Genomic DNA, 21,655 nt, shown 5'->3' on the forward strand with positions numbered 1-21,655 from the left:
CTCCCATTACCGTCATTTCTAAAACTGGCGACATGCAGTCAAAAGACTGGCGTCTGTTTCGCCATATCGCAGTATTCATTGAAAATATGTTTGGTTATGTATATCTTTATTTTAAATGTTAAATTACAAGCAATAAGATTAATTAAGGATAAAAATAGACCGCGTAAGATAACTAATAATAGACGAAAAACAAAAAAGCGGTCAACAAATAAGGGCGCTTTAAAGCTAAATGTAGGCCTGACCAATCAGAAGGGAAAAGGGGCAGGGCTGTCTCTCATAATAAAGGTGTGTGAGGGTGCAGAGACGAGCAGGATTTAACATCAGCATCCCAGAGCATCAGCATCTCTCTGACATCTCACGGTAAGAGACATCCACGCATCGTCTTTTCATGTTATCCAAATGTCATCTGTTCAGAATTACAAGGAAAGATGTATTCTGTAAGGTTTATAATTCATCACCATGTGATTGCGATGGGTTTATTCTCTAAAGAGAGGTTGTGCAGATGTGAATGTCCTATAACAACAAATGATGGGTTTTTTTTTTTAAATAAAAAACAAATTTTTCATGCAATCTTCCTCACAAATGCTTTTTTTCTGGTCTGATATCATTTAATATAACATTTCTTTACAGTTTAGAATTGTACTTGCTGTGATATATACATTTGCAGTTTTACATGCAATTCACATACATATATTCTGCATATATTTCATTCTGTAGAAATAATAAAAGAAAATCACAATCCATGAAGAAAAATCAGGATAATTCTGCACATCTTTTTAACCATTTGTTATTGATAAGCATGTAGTGTTGTTTTTTTAGTGATATTCTTGGGCTTTTTCTTCATTTTCTATTTTAAACCCTCTTGTTATTGATTCAATCATTCAAATGTTAGTGTTGAATCAGGAAGGGCAGCGGAGGGTATGTGCAAACGGCAGGCAGAAATGCATTCCCACATCTGGGCGTATCTGGGGATGCGTAAATCATCTCCTGCAAGACAATCCTATTTCATGTTTCTGTAAATGAGACACGCGGGGAGAGCAGAATGGAGAACGCGCCTCCTTTCCAAACCCCCCTTTGCTAGTGCCGGTGTAAAATAGCTGGTTTGTTCTGTGGGACGCGTTTCACGTGGAGATTATGTGTGCTGGAGAGTGTGTGTAATGTGGAGTATATGAGAGAGAGAGAGAGTGAGAGAGAGAGAGAGAGAGAGAGAGAGAGAGAGAGAGAGAGAGAGAGAGAGAGAGAGAGAGAGAGAGAGAGAGAGAGAGAGAGAGAGAGAGAGAGAGAGAGAGAGAGAGAGAGAGAGATAGATAGATAGAGAGAGGCCACTAAAGGAGAGGGGAAGGAAAATGAGGTGTTAAAGTGCAATCTGTATGAGTAGAGAGGCAATGAAAGCGAGGGGTCGATAGAAAAAGGATGAGGAAAGAGAGAGGACTAAAGAATGGTGCTGTGGGGGGAAAGCTGCAAGGACCAGAGGAGTTGGAACAGAATTGCAGCACTTGTCAGGGCTCGCAATCACACTCGCACATATGTGGAATCCTTGGTGGTCACCTCCAATCAGTGGATATTGATTCCCAGATTGATTGCTGGCTTGCAGGTGTGCATGAGCCATTCATTTGGAAGCGTGAATAAGTGACAGGTCAAGTGCTTTCTCGAATGTATTGACAGAACCAACACAGTTTGCAATATAGAAAATGTGTTTTCTAATATTGCATGAGCAGAGTTAAAATTTTGAACAAATCCATAGAACCCAAAGAAGTATAGCGTACTTTAATGTGTAACTTGCTCTGCACCATTTTTGCTACAAACAAATTCTTTCTCAAATCATACTGCTTGTTGAATAGAGGTGTGTTTAATTTAATTTAATTAAAAAAATATATATATTATTATTATTTTTGTATGGTGGATGATAATAATAATTATCAAAAATAATATATTTTTTTGTGTCCACACAAATTAATTTGATGCATGCTTTGACTGATGTTGTCCTTTTTTTTTTAACCACACTGGTGGATTGGTATGTATTTTTTGAAGTAGTTAAATAAGGCTTACATATTTATTGTTAAATTTTAAGGTATACTATGTAAGTACAGCATATATAGCTTAAATTTCAGTGGTGGCAAAGGGATTTTTTCCAGGTCTGACGGAGTTTTGTCTTCCCGCAAACACTCGTCGCTTGGCCTCAGGACAGAACAGATGGCATAAAGAGTATTAAAAAACATCTGTGTTCTCTCAAAGGCTTTGTCACTAAGTGTGCAGAATATATTGAACTTCACTGTTGCTTTTTGAACATGTTCCTTGAGCATCTGTGATGGCCTTTCTAAACATGCAAAGCTCCTGTTATTGTACGCCGTTCAGTTATGTGTCAAGCCTGCGAACTGACTGGGTCAGAACGACTGGCCGGCATGGACCGACTTGTTTTACTGGAAAGCAAGTACATTTTTCATTTAGTCTCCTTCTATTTGTATCTATATGTATATATATACTGTATATATGTATATGTGGGTCTCTATTCCTTTAATTAATTATATAATATATTAGTATATATATATTTCCCCTGACATGCTTGTACATATCATGTGAAATGTTGTCATTTTAAAAGGTCTGTTTATATGGTCTGTATTTATCTTTCTATAGACAATGTTTCTAAGCAATTGTATCACACTAGTCTTATTTGCATATAGTGTAAATTAAATTAATACAAATATTTGTATTTATATTGATTTTATATATTTTATTTTATATATATATATATATATATATATTATAATTTTTTTTATAATAATAAGATGTACTGAACCCATACTATTTTAATTATATATAATAAGTAGTTTTATGTTTGTTATTTTTATTTTGTGTTATTTTTATATATTTTGTATTTTTAATACTTTTTAAAATTATTATTAATAAGTTGTAGCAAGCCTATAATACTTTATGTACTTTCATGTGTCTGTTTTGTTCTTTTTTTTTAATTAATTTTAAATATTTGAATATTATATATTACATTATTTTTAATAATTAGCTATTAGCTATATTTTAATCACCGGTACGGTATTTCTTTTATTTAGCTTATTTAAAAAAAAAAATTCAAATAGAAGCACTGCGGACTGTTATGGTTTAGGCTGTTCTGCCGCTGATAAACCGGAAGAACTGCTGAATTGGCGTGAATGTTGATGAGGAGATTTGAAGCGTCTGAACATTGGCAGCCTATGAGCGATTGGGTTTGTCACTGTTTTGCCCTCATGGGGGGTGTTTTTGAAGGACGCCTGCATTTCTGAGTCACGTCTTCTCTCGTCAGCACAGGGAGGAAATGACTCTGCCTTTGAACTTGGGAAGGATAAAAGGTTTTTAACTCTGGGTTGCAAGGAGAGGTAAAGTCAAACTCAGGTAATTTGCTGTCTTGAAGCAGTTCACACACACACACACACACACCGTGTGTGTGTTTGTGTTATATCGTATCTGCTTAAGAGATGTGGTCGTTATGAATTGTAGCTTGCTTTATGAGCTAAGTTTGAGCTTCACTGGAAAAAATAAAAGCATTTAAGGGTGAGTAAATAATGACAAATTGTATTTTTGGGTGAACTGTCCCTTTAAAAAAGTGCAGGCAAAGGTCAAAAGGAAACGGCTTTCAGATAACAGATGGAAAGAGAAATGCGATTCTAGCATTTAAAAAAAAAAGATGCCTAGTATCATTTATAATAGAGTGACGTGCATCCGCTTGGTGATCTCTATGGTGGCAGGGATTTATGGCCCTGCTTTGTTTATTTTCCAGCTGTGGGCTTTGCTGTTGGACAGCTGTGCCAGTGCAGAAGGAAGGAGATAATATCACACACAAACACACAAATACTGTGGTCAAAGCCTCTTACTCTGAACGCTGTCAGGATACTAACCCTCTAATGATAGATGGATGCTGCCATGTGTTGACCTGGGTGATATACAGGACTGCTGGCACGATGAGAGCTTCGCTACTGTAAACCCCACAATCTGGATTTCTTTGGTTTCTAGCCTGCAAACTTCTCCCACTGGACTGATTTAAACGTATGGATGCAAACAGAGAAAAAAGGTGTAAAATTGTTACGGGTACAACAGCTTGTCACTGAGGCAGTACCCTTAAAATGACATCTTTGTACCTTTTTTACAACAAAAAGGTTCATAGTAGTACCTCAAGGTGCGTATACTAATATGCAACTTTTAGGAGTAAAAAAGGTACAATTATGTCCTTTAAAGGGTTCTGCCCCAGTGACTGGTGTACCCCTAAAAGTTACATTTTCGGAATCATAAAAAACAGAATCCTCTTAACAATTCTGCTACACTGAAAGAAAAGTTTCAGTTGGGTTCTAGACTCAATTTTAAAGAACCCTATATACCAAAAAGGTTGTATATAAGGAGGAATGTCTTAAATGATTGCATAATACTTTCATATGTAATGGTTATTTTTAGTGATAAAATAGGTTTACTTTAAATGATAAAATTTAAAATATAAAATTTAGAATAACTAAAAAAAAAAAAAAAAAAAAAAAAAAAATTGCAAACGGTTAACTTTTTTAATGACTTTTTTAGAAGTGCCAATCCAACTAACCAATAAATAAAAAAAATTATATATTTTATTTATTTTATTTTATAAAATGCTATAAACACATCTCATAATGTGCATCTTCAACTAAATGTTATCATATGATCAAACAGTCTCACAATTAAGCTGTAAGTGATTGATTCACTTGAAACAATTATTAGGCATTCGTTCATTTAAAAATAATATTAAAGCATTACAAAAGAGTGTATAGACAACAAACACAAAGTTAATCACTCACATTTTATGTGAACGTTTTTTAGATACCATGCATAAATGAAAATGATGTCAAATAAAAATATTAAATAAATAAATATAAATAAACCTTCAAAACTTCATGTCATCAACTCAGAAGTAAATTTCCCAGGTGCACTTGAAGGCAGCAAAAACTTTTGCCTGAAGTCTTCACAGGTCTGTTTTAGCTCAGTTTCCTGCATCTGTATCTTCAGATGATACAGTGGTAACAGTGGTTTGTCCTGTACAACAGTGTTCAGCAGGTTCCTGTGGGTGTCGTCGCTTGAATAGAGTTTAATTAAAGCTGACCCATGTCTTCCACTTCTGTGGTCTCCAGTGGAGTTCCCTCACCACTGCGCTGTCAGTGCATGGCTATTTAACTCCTCAACTAGTGTGTCTTCTCCTCAGAGTCTGCAGCCTTCTGTCTGAATATATTTGGTCTCATTCCAATTCCTCAACCTGCTCGACATTTCACTTCCTGCTCCTTCTCCCTCATATTTTCCCGTGTCCTCTTCTAAACAGCGCTGCACCACTGGGTCTCTCCTCTGGAGGCTTCTGGAGCTAGAAGAGGAGAGAGATGGCAGTTTACCCAGCATGCCTTGCTCTATCTGGGCCATCCTGTCAGGAAAGAGGAGGCTGATAGATGTGTATTGGTGCCACCAACTGTGATTCTCCTTCTGATGATGACAGATACACCTGTATGAATGAATGATCATCTTTGGGAAATAAGAGATCCATTCAGAACTTGATGGAAAACCAAGTTTGTTTGCTTTGGTTTGCCCCCAGTGCGAAAGACTCCACATGCTGTAGTTTTTAACTAGAAACACAATGCATCAGTTGAATTATTTAATTGTATGGCTATCCAGCATGGATACTCATGTTATGTAACAGGGTCTTTCAATGTCTCCCATCAGATTGTCTTTCTACATCCTTCTAGTCTCTTTTATTTCAAGCTTGAGCTCAAAATGAAAAGCGTAAAAAAGCAAGAGATGAAAAGGGCGCCTACGCTGCCCCCATTGCGGAAACTGTCTTCACTATGCGCTTGCTAGTTGTTGAGTACACTTTAAAGGCAGTTGGGAGGATATTTAAAGCAATTGCTCTGTGAAAGGAACTGAGAAGAGTTTTGTGGCGCTTTGAAGCTTTGTTTCACTTGAGCAGACACTGACAGGTTTGTCTAGGCTTTGCTTGAGATGACAGCCGGATATCAGACATTCTCAGAAAACATTTGCAGTTGTGCTTTGAGGTAATAAAAAAACACTGACAGTTTCTTAGTGTTTTGAAAAAAAAGTATTAAACTTTGCCATCAAACTCATTCTTCACTGTTTGTTATAAATTATACCTTAGGCGATCAGACTTATGATTTTTCACCTGGCAGACAACAAAACGGCAAAAACCAAAGGTGAGATCCATATCTAGAGACTATCTAGAATTTCTTAGGGTATGTTTACACGCCAAAGATGTACAGTACAAAAAAAAAACGATCCCCGTTCACACGGATCTGCGGAAATGACTAAAAAGGCTGTATTATGCATGCCAGGCCAATAGTTGGGAATATCACGTTGTCAAGAAACACCCCGTGAACATGTAAGGCTACATTAATCCGGATAGATTTGAAACGTTTTTGAGAAAAGTTGAAGAGTTGAAGAGTTTTCGCTTCACACCACTCTCCTCCATGGGCGGAAGGCCAAAACTGAGAGAAAAATATGTGTTTTCAAACTAAAATGTATTAGAGTAGACAAGGCATACGCATGTGTGAACATGTAATACGCATGCGCATCACGTCACTTTTTCATAAATTCATGTTTTGGTTGTTTACATGGAGACGGTAAAGGCATCGTTTTCAAAAGCTTGCATTTTCAGGCCCCAAAACGCCGTTGTCGTGTAAATGAATAGACAAAACGCATACATACCCTTAGAGACTTAGTACCACCCAAGGAACTATAGGCTACTGAATTATCAACACACTAAAAACCACACGGTTTTGCATGTGCAAGCACCACTAGTTCAGTTACTCTCAGTGAAGGTCTACTGACAAATAAAGTGTCACTAGAGAGGACAGCTCACACAAGAGCCAGAATTTCTTTGTTTCTGGTTGGTCCCATTAGGTTGGTTGGTGGTCTCGTTGAGTTCTCCCAGGTGGCCATCAGACCTTTGTACAGAATCCAGCACGGGTAAGCGAAAGGTCAGGCAGGTTTGGTGCTGTTTTCAGGCGAACCCTCTCTTGTCGTCCCACTTTTCTCTTTTCTCTCCCATTCACAAGTGACCATCTGTTTTTCGTCCCAGACCTCGGTCACCAGGGTCAGGTTACACAAGCCTACGTCTTAAACCAAGAGTATCTGAAATGGAGAGATCAGGAAAGTTTAAGTTTCACTTGAATTCCATGTGGTGCTGAATAGATGCACGTAATAATGTTGTTTTGATAGATTGAAAATCGATGACTCCTAGTGCATCAGAAATTTTTCAGATCACCGAACATCCTATGCCACTTTGGATAAAAGCAAATGTAAATGCATTGCAACTGACTAAAACCACTCAGAACATCTTAGCAACCACATAGCAAGGCCCTGGCAACTTCAACACCATAAAACAGTACTTTTTGCCGACCAAAAGTTTATTATGTTGAACCGTTGAACGATACCGAATTTTACCATATCGGCCATTTTTGCTGTTAGCCATTTTGAATTTTGTTGTAAAATTTTAGATTTTATGAATACATTGGCATATTGTTACGAAATGAAATGAAACTAGTTACGAAAGTTATAATAAAATTTCCAAAAATGCTTGGGCCCTTGATAGCTGCTTGTTTCATTTGTTATTGCTTCATGTTATTCAGAAATTTTAAACTTCTGTTGTTAGCTTAATTTATATGCCTAGATTTTGTTTACTGTCTTTTTACATGCGTATCCACTGTATGCAGTGCTAGGTTACTGATCACATGTAATTTGGATTACATAATCAGATTCCAAAAAGTAACTGAAATTAGATTATATTACTTTTTAAAATACTCGTAAAAAGACTACAGTTACGTTTTTAGTGATAGCATGATTATTACATGTTATTCTCACAATGTAAATTATTAATAATTCATTGAGTCCTCTGTACTACTTCTTTTTTATCTTTAAAATGTACATTCAGAAGGTCTTCCAGGTTTGTGGAACTGCACACACAGACCAGCCACTAGTCATGACCTCACTGTACACTGAGACCCACACAGCATTTGATCACTGGATTTACAGAAATCATTTCACATTTAAGGAGTGTTTTCAGAGTCGTTTAACCATGCATTACTGTTTTTTTTTTAAGGCTTTTGTCTTTCAAACACGTTAAAATGTACAAATTCACATAACTTTATATTTACATGTAATGCAGGGATTCCCCAACTTTTGCTAAGCTAAACAAGACTGGGTAAACCCAGCCCGATCTACCGGCGATTTGATTTCGCCCTGCAGCTCAGGCTGGAAACCTGTACATTTATCTATCCTGCTTCCTTTCCAAATTTGCGGGAACCAATCACAAACTGGCTAATCCACCTGGCGCGCTATTGGCGGGTTTAACACAATGACGATAGAGAAGCGACGAATCCAATTCCTTTTAACTTCTCGATGATGCTCATACGGCTTCTTTAGTTTAGCAAACAAATCGCTCGAGTGGGTGTAAATACGACTCACTTTCATGTTTTTTTTTTTTTTTTGCACAACCTGCAATACAGAGTGTGTATGTGAAGTTTTAGCTCAAAATTAGGATTATTTTTTATTTACAGCATGTTAAAATTATCCCCTTTTGAGGGTGAGCAAAAACGTGTCGTTTTGTGTGTCCCTTTTAAATGCAAATGAGCTGCTGCTCCCAGCACAGAGGGCGGAGCTTCAAGCTTGTGTGTGTTAGCAGATCTGTTTGATTACCTCATGCAGACAAACACTGAAATGTCAGAAACTGTTCTGCCTTTTATGTTTAAACTGGAGTTGGACATGATGGAGAGACTCAAGAAGAAGTGACAATATATGGGGCCCTATCTTGCACCCAGCGCAAATGACTTTGTACGTCGACGCATGTATCATTCCTATTTTGCACCCGATGCACAGCGGACGTCGGTAAATTAGGGAATGAACTTGCGCTCCCGGGGGCGGTTCAGTGAAAAGAGGAGCCGTGTTCCAGCGCAAACGTTCCCTGGTGCTATTTTGCAGTTTGAGAAAACAATTCTGCCACAGACCAGGAAAAACCGAGTCTAAAGTCAGTGGAGCGTTATTCAGATGCTATTTTAAGGGCGCATGCATGGCCATAATGTAGCGTTTGCACAATGCGCATACACTATGCTTCTATCATATTCACAGTTCATATTTTTGCAAACTATACATAATTACAAGGAAAAATATTACCACACGAGGGAAATCATTGTGGTGTCCATGAAGATGTGAAAAAAATAGGCATAAATCTAGCTTACACATTTACCCAGATTATTCAGGCTAATTGTAGTAAAGACGGATCAAACCTGTTTGATCAATAGTGGCAAGACACATCGTTGTAGTCTGTTGTAGTCCTTAAAAAACGATTTCTTTAAAAGCAAATATCTTCCTTTGCTTTGAACTTTGAGCTTTGAAACTCGGCAGATGTTGTTTATGCTCAAACAGCAACATTACACTAACTAAAGTTAGAAAAGTGGAATCATAATCAACCACCCTTTAAGTTAATAAGTTAGGTGAATAATAAAAAGTCTATAATAATAATGATAATAAGTTCACGGTTCTCTGGTGTCGGTTAATGGTCACATGCAGGTAAACAAATAAAAGATCTCATCTTTTTTTAGTAAGGGTTTTATTTTATTTTATTTTGACTTTTAATTTTTAAATTATTGATTTTAATAAAAATAAAAAAATATGATTTCATTTTAATGATTTAAACTCACAAACCCCAGTCTGGGAAACCCTGACATAATGTAATATTAATGTAATTCATGTTGTTGATAACAAATGGAATATTTTTTTTCTTCGTATTTTTATATCATAGTGGTAGGAGATTATCCGATTTAAATCAGTTTTACCAATAGTAACACTTAAATTATTTCAGTCTAATTTTCATTTATTATTTTTTAAAAGTTGTTAATCTAACTTATATAATTCTAGATTCTAGAACATGCAATAGCTTTACGCAGGGCATGCCTGTTCCTCTCTATCTCCATCACACAATGGCACAAGGCCACATTCTCCCCTGCATTCTTTGTTTGTGTGGAAAACACTGTTGCCTGGCAACGACTAAAGCCAGGAGACTGTGCCATTCTAGGATGAAGGTAGAGCTATATCTGTGAATAAATGTGGGTTTGTTCGTTGCATAAGCAGGTATGCTGGTGCATTGAACGTTTGCTGTGGGGAAGCAAGGTTGTTAACACTATTCTATCTGAATCTATTTTACTTTCATAATGCAGCATATTTCTGAGTGAAACAGGTTCTCAATTTCCATATATTTTACTGTAATGTAAAATTTCACCGGTAACTGTAAGAAGAGAAACACAATTTTATTTCCTCATGTAGGCCTACTCATATGGTTGAATAACAACAGAGCTAATTTGAACGTACATTAGGACTTGAAAAGGTGATTCAGTATTAACTGATTTTAAAAAAAATGCTTTTTTTTTCTCTGGAATTGTACACTGATTATGGAAGCTTGTTTCCGCCACAGAATAAAACATTTTAAAAGATAATTGTGACTTTTTATCTCACAGTTGCGAGTTTACATCTAGCAATTACTTTATTTCTCAGAATTGTGAGATTTAAAGTCAGAATTGCAAGTTTTTCTTGCAATTGCGAGTATATATCATGAAATTCTGAGATAAAAATTTAGAATTTCGAGATGTAAACTCTCAATTGTGAGAGGAAAAAAAAGTCAGAATTGTGAGAGAAACTCGGAATTACCTTTTTTTTTTATTTTTTTTTTTATTCTGTGGTGGAAACACACTTCCAAAACTGATAAACTCTGCACCAGTGTTGGGGTAACGAATTACAAGTAACATGAGTTAAAGTAATCAGATTACTTTTTCAAGTAACAAGTAAGTAATTAAATAGTACACATATACTTTATTTAATCTCACTTTATTACCCAATGTCTTTGGTGCACATTCGATGATCCAAATGAGCCATGAATAAGCAAAAATTAGTGTTTTAGTTTAGTTTAAACATCACATTTGTTTTGTTTTTTTGTTTTATATTGCTGAACTAAAAGGGAATTTTCTTCTGTCCTGATCTCTTTTTTATGAAGTAAGTAAGTTTTGGAAGTTTTGCATCATGAACATGTTGAATATGCCGAATATTTTCATGATGTGTCTCTTTCACACTATACAGATGCCTCTCGTTCACGTGGGGTTATATTTCCAGTACCATGTCCTTCTGACTCTGACTCACTCTTTCTCTCCTGTCTCTCATTAGCTCGTCCCACGTTTACTATGTTGCTGCTCGGACTCTTGCCGCTGATGTTGCTACGGGGGTGTGGTTGCCAGGCGGCAGACGTTCCCGAGGATGTGACGGCAGAGTTCTCGGTCAGACTGTACCACCAGCTCCAGATCACGGGGGGAGAGGAGAACATCATCTTCTCCCCGCTGAGCGTGGCTCTGGCTCTGGGCATGGTGGAGCTGGGCGCCCGCGGCTCTTCGTTAGAGGAGATCAGACAGGCCTTGGGCTACAGTCATTTCAGAGAAGGTACAGTTAACAAAATCTATAGCACATGAGGTTACATGTTCTCTTTCATCTTCAACTTTTGAGTCTTTTCCCTATTGGCCGCAACAGTGACCATGCACTTTTTTCTATACATTTTCTTTAGGGCATTTCAGCAAATTCTGCACCAAACCAACCATCACCTAAATTAATTATAACATTACAGCATTTGATTCAAAGCACTAAAAAGCATAGGTATCATTCTAGGTTTGACTTGAAATGTGAAAAGCAAATCTCACGAAAACACAGCCAAGTGAGAATTTGCCCACAAATCAAAAAAGAAAATATATATTTTGCATAAATAGAATAACTTTCATAGTCATATGATATTTGCATTACAATTAAGCAAATTTTCCAAAAACAAATTCTGTGATTTTATCAATTAAAGGCACTACAACAAATGGTTTGAACTTTCAAATTTCAATAATATTTGTTTATTTATTAGAATGTTGGCTTGAAAAGATCAGTCTGAAATTTTAGTTTAGGTTATATACAAACAGTTTAAGTAATAATTAATAAAAATACTTGTCATCCACTGTCCATTAAAGGGGTCATCGGATGCCCATTTTCCTCTAGTTGGTATGATTCTTTAGGGCCTAATGATTCTTTTGTAACATACTTTGGTTAAAATTCCTCAAAGGTTGTGTAAAACAAGAAACACAAGAAAACAAGAAAAGGTTCTCAAAAACAGCTCTGTTCACAGCGACCCGTTTGGGTGGATGTCTCTTTAATTGATAATGAGCAACTGGACAGCAATACGGGACAGTCCGTCAGTGGTCGTGGGCGGAGCATGAGTTCAGAAAATCTAAACAGCTGGATTATTGAGTGTTTAGGCTTTTTGAGGATTAATAAAAAAGGAGTGAATGGATTTTTCCCATTGAATGCTGGTTGTGTCCACAAACTGCAAAGAAACATTTAAATGCAAACACCATATAAAAGTGAATTTTGCATCCGATGACCGCTTTAAACATATTTTGCTGGACTGTAATACTTTGAGAAATGCCCTTTGAGAAACTTGTTTTATTCTGTTAAGTTTGTAAAGGTTTTTAAACAAGTGAATCCAAATTTAATCTTTAAAATACATTTTAAACATCTTTTTATTTTTGAATAACTAAACCTGGCTCTCGCCATTAACATAACCATAGAAGCTGGAATGGCGTTAAAAATGCAAAAAAAACATATAATACATTTAAATAAAATGTATATTATTTATTTAAATTATTATTAATTTTGCTTTGTAATGTGAAATGTAGTTTTTTTTTTTTTTTTTTTTTTTTGGAGTGAAATATGTCCTAGACATGTTCTTGAAGAGATTTAGAATTTTATTTTTAATGAGATTGTTAATACCGGACCTGACTATTGCAGCCTATTATACAAAAGCATTTTGTTGTTCTCTTCCCTGCTCCAGATGAGGAGTTCTCTCTGCTGAGTAACCTGACCCAGGCCCTGTCCACAGACGAAGAGCAGTATGTGGTCCGGCTGGCCAACTCCCTCTTCCTGCAGAGGGGGGTTCACTTCAATGAGGACTTCCTGCAGCTCATGAAGAAGTACTTCAAAGCGGAGCTGGAGACGGTGGACTTCAGCGAGTCAGCGGCCGTGGCTGAACGCATCAACTCTTGGGTGCTGAACAACACGGAGAGTAAGTTATCTTACATCACTGAGGAAAAAAAATTATTCAAACTGGCTGTGTGCTGCTGTATTTGTGAAGATTTCTTGAAATTGTGTCCTTGTTATTAACTAAGACCTGATGAATGGCTTGGCAAATAGTTTTCATTCTTGTATTGACATCTTGGGACGTATTGGGGTGTATTGAAGGGTTTGTCCATTTATACGTACATGCATAAACATATAGATAGCCTCAAAGATAAGAGACATGGACTAGAAGTCACAAAATTCTTAAATATAGTTATATGCACACACTACCATTGAAACGTTTGGAGCCGGTATTTTACTATCATAAATCTCTTATGCTTACCAAGACTGCAGTTAATGGATCAAATACATTTTAAAAACAGTACTATTGTGAAATATTATTACAATAACTGTTTTATATTTGAAAATGTAATTTATTCCTGATGACAAAGGTGAATTTTCAGCATCATTACTCTTCAGTGTCACATGATCCTTCAGAAATCATTCTAATATGCTGAGTGATTTGCCGCTAAAGAAACATTTCTTATTAATATCAATAGCTTGATGTATTTTTATCAGAAATCTTTTGTAACATTATAAATGTCTTTACTGTCACTATTGATCAATTTATTACAACCTTACTGAATAAAAGTATTGCTTTCCCCAAATATATTATATAGAAATATATATGTCATTTAACAACTGAATAAATACAAAGCGTATAATCCAATTTAGAATGATTTTACTTTCAAGCAAAACTCTCTTCAAAATGAATAGATGGCGTTAAGTGGAATTACCACGACTTTAGTGAAGGAGGACATTAAAGTAGATAATGGCAGATCAGTCATATTCTGCATAATAATGACATTTCCAATCCATTTCCAGGCAGATCCATTTTCTCACAGTCAGCTTTAGCCTTTGCAAGAGGACTGTCAGATACCAGCACAAATCCCAGGGCTTTGGAAGAGAGATGATTTTATGCCACTGAAGAGATCATGCCGTCTTCCGGTTCCGAGAAAGAGAGGATTGTGACATGGCGCGTTTTTTTTTTCAGTCTGGGTTTTTGTTGTTGTTGCAGGCAAAATCCAAAACCTGGTGTCTGCCGACGACTTCAGCAGCTCCACCATGATCATGTTGGTAAATGCTGTGTACTTCAGGGGCAGCTGGAAGAACCAGTTCAGACCAGAAAACACCAGAACCTTCTCCTTCACCAAGGATGATGGCAGTGAAGTTCAGACCTTGATGATGTACCAGCAGGGAGACTTCTACTACGGTAAGACCAGGCTTGAATGAGGTTTTTTTATTAGTAGTTTTTATTAATTCACTGTATGTGTTTTCTTATGGAGTGATTGCAGGAGTCTAACTAGAAAATTAAAGGATTAATACTGGCTTGAAAAGAGTAGTCTGAAAATAATGGCTACTGAAAATTCAGCTTTGCTGTCACATGAATAAACTTGCATTTTAAAGTATATTAAGATAGAAAATCATTTTAAATTGCAGAAAAATCCCACAATATTATAGTTTTACTGTATTTTGAACCAAATAAATGCAGCCATGGTAAGAAGAGGTCTTCAAAAGCAGTGGTGTATGCATGGCTCACTGCGGATTGGTCAGGCTGAGACTTTCAGATCCCACAGAATCACTGCAGTGCGCTTGTCCCATACATCTCTCCGACAAAAAAAGACAGATGAAGGTAAATGAGAGACAGAGCTACAGTCTCTTCAACATTTGCATTTTCTAGCTCTTAAAAACGGGAAAAGCAGAGTCAACCTCCTGAGACCCAGAAAGGGTCTTTTTTTTTTTCATTTTTTTTTTCATGTCATCACATTGTTTAGAGAGTAAGAAACAAATGGTAAAAAAAATATATATATTTTTTAAATAATATATTATTTCTTGTCCTCTGTAGTGGACACCAGGACTCAGTTGTTTAAAAAATAAAATGACATGAAATTATATGTACAGTATAGGCAAAAACAATGGGATTTTTTTTTTCAATCACCAATACATTTTGGGGTTTCAGGATTTTTTTTAACCAAAATTTCCATAAAGATGATTCTCAACTATTTTATGAAAGATATAACAGAATGCATTGATACACCATTTTACTTTATGCAATATGTGGGTTAAATGGCCATGAATTCCCATCCAATGTAATGTATCTATACACTGTGTCTAATTTGCACATTGATGTGTTCTTGGAGCAATATTTAATGAAAAAAGAAGTGTAATAATTGGAGTAATAATTAGCAACATTTGAATAATAATATCTAATATTTCATAGGAATATTGATATATTATATATTTCCATATTCACTTGTTGTGTCTCCAAAAATGTCTGATAAACATGATTTAAGTCCTGGTATGAAATCAATGCCCTGTTCTGTAACAGTAAGTCATTTTTTGATTTGAAACCCCATAACGTTTTCCTGAGATGTTGGTTTATTAAATACAATTTGAAAAGTAGTCCGATTTAAATTATAATTCCAATATATTATCATATTTCCATAAGAGTGCTACATTTGATCACTAAATTAATGTCAGACATTTTTAAAGACCAAGGAGAAGTTGTTTTCATAGTGAAACCTCCAAACATTTGGTATCTCTGAAAAGCCCTGACTGTGCTCTTTACAGGACACCCAGGTTGTGACATGTATGGTGTCAGAGAAATTTACTAAAATATAATGTCCACTATAGTGGACAAAAGTCTATTCCTGGGTCCCAGGAGGATATATAGCTAGGTTTTATGTTTTTCATAAACACTTTTTGTTATACTGGTTGATTTGCGTAGCCCTTAACATAACAGCATTTTCAATAGCTAAAAATCTCCTCTACACTACATGAATTAAAAAGGAATAAATATTGAAAATGCATTTTTGTTGTCATGCGTTGTTGCTTAGTCCTGGTCAAGTCACTATTATATTCTGGCTCAGGGTAGGTAATGTTTTTCATAAACACTTTTTGTTAAACTGGTTGAAACTCTTTTTGCATCCTGATAGCAATCGATAATAGAAGTGGTCTAAATATTAAAAATGTACATTATGGTCTGTGGAAGTCTCAGGACCAAAAAATGTAGTCCAAAGGTAGTGTAGATAGGATGTCCTACCTGCCTGTCAATCAGTGTTGCCAAGTTTGCGGTTTTCCCGTTGAAGCTACTTTTAAGTTGTTGCCCCAGGTCAATTTTTTCCCCCCACGGGTTGATTTCCACCCCCGTATGTATTCCAACAGCCCCAAAACACCCCCTAGACATACAAATGTACAAATTCAGTGGAGAATTCGGCCGCCCGAAGGAGAAAATCGCATTGGCCTATTTTGGGGCTACTTTTGTTGCACTGAACCCTGCTCTCAATGTATTTGCATACTTCCGCGCACGCTACTCGCGCAGACATCACACGTCATGAGGTTATGTAGAGTTGTAGTCACCGAGCGCCATTTTTACAGTTCCTCCTGAACCAAAACAACAAGCTTATGCTGCGTTCGCGCAGTTCCCCGTCATAACTACCATAATTAAGAGAAGGCAACCCATGACGTTCTAGCTGTTCACATCCTCAGACTCGGATTTATGCGTTTCTATGTCATCAATATCAATGCCGAAATGAATTTGAAGCAGTCCGGTAAGTAAAGTAAGAGCTCTCTAAATTGTTCACATTCATTATTATTGTAATGTTATGTGCTTTGAGACATGAGGTAGTTTAACGCCGTCTCTCGTGACGCTTTGCAGACGCTGCAGTGTGAGTTATGATCATGTGTTTTGAAGGAGGCGTGGCTTTGGAGACGCTCTGAAGGGAGGGTGGGATCTCATGCTTTCAAAGCTAGCTTGATATTGCTAGCCTCTCTGAAATTGCCTACCTTAGCTTACGAGGAAATGGCTCAGTGCAGAACTTTAAAACATCCTGCTAAATTTCACAATTAGTAGAAGAATGCTATTCCAGGACCAACATTTAAAAATGACAAAATTACTAAAACTTTAACTAAAATGAAATTGAAAAATATTAATGAAAGCTATTATAGTATCTCAATCCTACTAAAGTAACATGGCTTCATCATCCTACTGAAATCCTCTCCGTCATTCAGTAGATTTAATAATCACTAACCTCGCCATGTTCTCCATCATCAGGAGAGTTCAGCGATGGCACCACAGAGGCGGGTGGAGCGTACCAGGTCCTGGAGATGGTCTATGAAGGAGAAGACATGAGCATGATGATCGTTCTGCCCCGTCAGGAGGTTCCTCTGGCCACCCTGGAGCCCATCATCAAAGCCCAGCTGCTGGAGGAGTGGGCCAACAACGTCAAGAGGCAGAAGGTGGAGGTCTACCTGCCCAGGTGAGGCACACGGTGCTCTGTTTTACCAGCTGTTTGCATTTCATTTATAAATGCTTTTTGATTCATGTAAAACCGGAGTACTTGTTGTTTTTGGACAAAGTTCACGCTGACCTGATCATTTTTCAGATTCAAGGTGGAACAAAAGATCGATCTGAGAGACACACTGCAGCAGCTGGGCATCAAGAACATCTTCACCAAAGATGCCGATCTGTCAGCCATGACAGCCGAGGTGACAGGTAATCGATAAAACAAACCCGCTGACCTATGAGAACGCTCTGTTATTCTGCACATGTACGCAGATGATCAAAATGTGATTGACAGCTCAAGGACAGGATGTAACGCACTTGTTTTGTTCAGGCAACCACCCAGCTATTGTGGTGCCGACTTTTGCTCATACAAGCATCACCCACATTTTCAGCAGCAAAAACATTCTATTTATCCATTTAGGCTACATATGCTATATAATAATAATTATTACTATTATTATTAAGCCTAATTGTGATGATCATATAATATATGCAGCATACACCATGTTTTTATTCAGCTGAAATTATCTTGTTTTCTGTGTTGAGTGTGGTGAAAATAAGAAAACTATTTTTTTTCATGTTCAATTTTTCTATTTCAGTATTAAATATGCCCTTAAAACTATAATCTGTGTATGAGCTGTATGCGTTTTATACACTGCTCTGCATCCCTGATTACACCAGCTCATAAATAAATGGAAATAACTTGCTTAGCATATTCAATTTCTTTTTTTTTATATTCTGTAATCTTCTTTATTTACATATTCTGTCTGTGTACAGATGGACAGGATCTGTTTATCGGGAAGGCTGTGCAGAAGGCTTACCTGGAGGTGACGGAGGAAGGGGCCGAGGGGGCCGCAGGATCAGGTGACATTAATCTCTATTTTACTGGCACATTCTACTATAATTACATTACACATTTAATATTCTTTCTCTAATTGCATTTCTAATTGCATTTCTTCTTATCACCGTTTCTCAATTTTACCTTTTGTGCACCTTTACTTTCCTCCCCTTCCTTCCTTTCTCTGTCTGTTCTCTACACGCTTTTTTTCTCACTGCAGTAAATTGCTTTGAGAATCTTGTACATTCAGACAAGCTAAAAGCGCCCCCTTCTGTTCAACACGAGTCTTTTTAATCAAGGCTTATGAAGGGTTGACTTAGCGTCATGTAGTGTTGCTTAAATCCTTTTAATATTAATTTTTATATATCAGTTCTGTATTTATGTTAAAAACAAACAAGGAAGTTCGAAATTATGAAAAGGATTTAAATGTGTAATCTTTGTAAAATATGTTTTTAAAAAAACATGCATGCATATTTGAAATGTAATACAATTAAATAAATACATTCCACATGCACAATTGTCCAATAACAGTTGTACAATTATAGGCCTTAGTTATAAGCCTATGTATTTATAATAAACCAACGTGACTTTGGTATTTAATTTCTTTTGGTATTTATGATATTTCAATAATGATAGAAATATATATTCAAAAATATGCAAACCAGATGTGCACCACAATCTTTGTAAACCATGCACAAATATTTTTTCACAGAAAAAAATAAATTCATGGCCATTTCTTAATTCATACCTAAGATATAGGGACTTGAGATAGGATCTTAAGTGCTTATAGAAATGAGTCATGGTCATATATTCATATAAGTGATAATAACTTTGCTCTTTTATGTGACAATGTATTGTGCCAACACACGTATTAGGATGTTTACAGTGATACTTTGTCACTTATGACACTGATGAAGGGTTGATCCTGAAAACATTTTGCACTTATTGGACCTTTTTGTGGCTTCTGTAAAGTTGAAAGTAGATTTTTATTTTTGGGGGGAAATTTTGTGTCCATTCTTTTCATTAGGTTATACCAGTTAAATAGCATTTTGCAGAACAAGGACAATTTGATAATTCATAAAAGAACTTACTAACCTTGAGGGCTTGAAGGAAGAATATAATATAATTCCAAGTTTTATGGTTCTCGTGTCATGTAACAAGAAAGGGTTTCCTGCATGTAGCATTGACGCTAAAGAACGGATTTTTAGTGAACAAACATTTTTTTTAAATATGAATATTTTAAACCAAAAGATCATGCCAAACTACTTAAAATGTTTCCCCCAAGGATTTTACACCATCATTTTAAACCCCACAAAAATATTACAATTAATTTGAATCAAAAATTATTAAAATTAATTGCAATTTCTTACAGGTATGATCGCATTGACGAGGACGCTGGTGCTTTACCCACAGGTCATGGCTGACCACCCTTTTTTCTTCGTCATCAGAAACAGAAAAACAGGTACATGCCATCTTCAAAAACCCATGACCATAACACTTATAAAAAACAACAATAAACACTGCCGTTGTTTGGGGTCGGTACGATTTTTTTGTTTTGTAAGAAGTCTCTTATGCTCACCAAGGCTGCATTTATTTGATAAAAATACAATGATATTGTAAAATATTAGGGTTTCACTTTACTTCGACAGTCCACTTTAGACATTCTACTAACTATAAGTAACTTTGCAACTAGTAGACTGTCAGTAGACTGTTAGGTGTTAGGGTTTAGGTTAGTAGAATAAATTAACTAATTGCCAAGTAACTTAGAAGAATTTATGTTGGGGGAACAACAAAATAAAGTGTTAGCAGATATTAAGCACTAAGCAGACAGTCTACTAATACTCTAGAGTTAGTTGACATGTAGTTGCAAAGTTACTTATAGTTAGTAGACTGTCTAAAGTGGACTATTGAAATAAAGTGTTACCAAATATTATTCCATTTTAAAATAACTGTTTTATATTTATTCCTACGATAGCAAAGCTGAATTTTCAGCATCCAGTCTTCAGGGTCACATGATCCTTTAGAAATCATTATAATATGCTGATTTGCTGCTCAAGAAACATTTTTTGTTAATTATTAATGCTGAAAACCGTTGTGCTGCTTAAATTGTGGAAAACCGTGATACTATTTTCAGGTCCAAAAATACAGTATTAGTTTGAAATAGATTTGTGTTGTAACATTACTGCATTTACTGTCAATTTTTTTTATCAATATAAGGTGTCTGAATAAAAGTATTAATTTCTTTAAAAAATAAAATAAAATGTTACTGACCCCAAACTTTTGAATGGTATTGTAATGTGTAAAGCACAAATCTTATTTTAGGATTGTGTTGTTGTTGTTTTTCTGTGAATGTTATCAGTTGTGCTGTTAATTAATTGTTTTTATTTTGTTTTCTAATAGGATCAATCCTCTTCATGGGCAGAGTTATGAATCCTGAAGTCATCGAGCCCTTTGACAACAACTTTGACATGTAAAAGCCCAGCAAATCACAACGTGACGCTCAGCCGAGTTCATGCTTCTCTTCTACCAACCACGAGTTACATCACAGAAAGCAAACTCATTACTTTGCCATGGTTTTCTAAACACACAGGAAAATATTATATAAACAAGATATTTATATTATAAAAGTGATTGTGTTTTGATACTCATAAGCTTTAACCGTACCAGGAAATACAGAGCTGTAAATATTTGAAGTCGCCCAGACAGCAGCGATAGTGTCGGCCCAGATGCGGCCCCACATCGGGTACGCGTTGAATCCACATGTAGATGTGGCCCGGATCTGGGCCGACACTATGGGTCTCTGCAATCACTCCATTCTATGTATTCCCATTCAATCACGTCTTATTCCACACCAGCATAATTCGTAATTCCTGTATTTCTTCTCTTGTATATTTGCTATTGTGTTCCATAGAGAAAACGTTGATATTTATTGCAAGGATTTGTGCACTTCTCTATATGTAGACTCACTTAAGGTATTTTATCCCCACCCCCTCACCACCTTTGTTTGGTTTTGTACATGGCTGAACTACTGCTGACATACTAATATGCCTTATTATATAAATATGAGTTTTTGATTTAATGTAAGGTTTCGAATGTACAGGTAGTGGAGCGCTGTTGCCATGGAGACTCAGGCAGACCAAGAGAGAGTGCATTTGGTATAAATGATGAAAAAATACCAGCTGTATTCTCTTTTTCAGAAATAAAGATGAATGTCTTCAACTTGTCGTCTTGTGCTACTTCAGTGACAGAAGTTTTGAAATTTCAGAATTGATCCAAAATATAGATACAGAAAAGCCTCTAATCTTTCACACGCTGCCAGCACACACTTTTGATGTCTAAGA

At 36.2% G+C, this 21,655-nt stretch overlaps 1 protein-coding gene across 3 annotated transcripts; it reads left to right on the plus strand.

Moving 5' to 3' along the window:
• The first annotated feature begins 34 nt into the window (after positions 1–34).
• On the plus strand, positions 35–21,531 carry serpini1 (serpin peptidase inhibitor, clade I (neuroserpin), member 1). Of its 3 annotated transcripts, none has more exons than XM_079621339.1 (9): positions 35–360; positions 11,215–11,484; positions 12,908–13,138; positions 14,210–14,404; positions 17,246–17,450; positions 17,577–17,686; positions 18,254–18,340; positions 19,687–19,776; positions 20,715–21,531. In XM_079621339.1, exons 2-9 carry the CDS (start codon positions 11,232–11,234, stop codon positions 20,786–20,788), a joined length of 1,245 nt encoding a protein of 414 aa, XP_079477465.1. In that variant the 5' UTR covers positions 35–360; positions 11,215–11,231; the 3' UTR covers positions 20,789–21,531. The 3 variants fall into 3 exon arrangements, with proteins under 3 accessions (XP_079477465.1, XP_079477466.1, XP_079477467.1); XM_079621340.1 differs by lacking the exon at positions 35–360 and adding an exon at positions 3,087–3,384; XM_079621341.1 differs by lacking the exon at positions 35–360 and adding an exon at positions 3,161–3,368.
• The last annotated feature ends 124 nt before the right edge of the window (positions 21,532–21,655 follow it).

Source organism: Phoxinus phoxinus (genome assembly GCF_949152265.1).
Source record: "Phoxinus phoxinus genome assembly, chromosome: 8".
Classification (NCBI taxonomy): domain Eukaryota; kingdom Metazoa; phylum Chordata; class Actinopteri; order Cypriniformes; family Leuciscidae; genus Phoxinus; species Phoxinus phoxinus.

What these genes read in the sequence shown, in the direction of transcription:
- serpini1 (XM_079621339.1), top strand. Translation starts at nt 11,232, where the DNA reads ATGTTGCTGCTCGGACTCTTGCCGCTGATGTTGCTACGGGGGTGTGGT. An exon ending in GCAGGGAGACTTCTACTACG is followed by an intron (nt 14,405 to 17,245) that starts GTAAGACCAGGC and finishes CTCCATCATCAG; the next exon opens with GAGAGTTCAGCGATGGCACC. An exon ending in CGAGGGGGCCGCAGGATCAG is followed by an intron (nt 18,341 to 19,686) that starts GTGACATTAATC and finishes AATTTCTTACAG; the next exon opens with GTATGATCGCATTGACGAGG.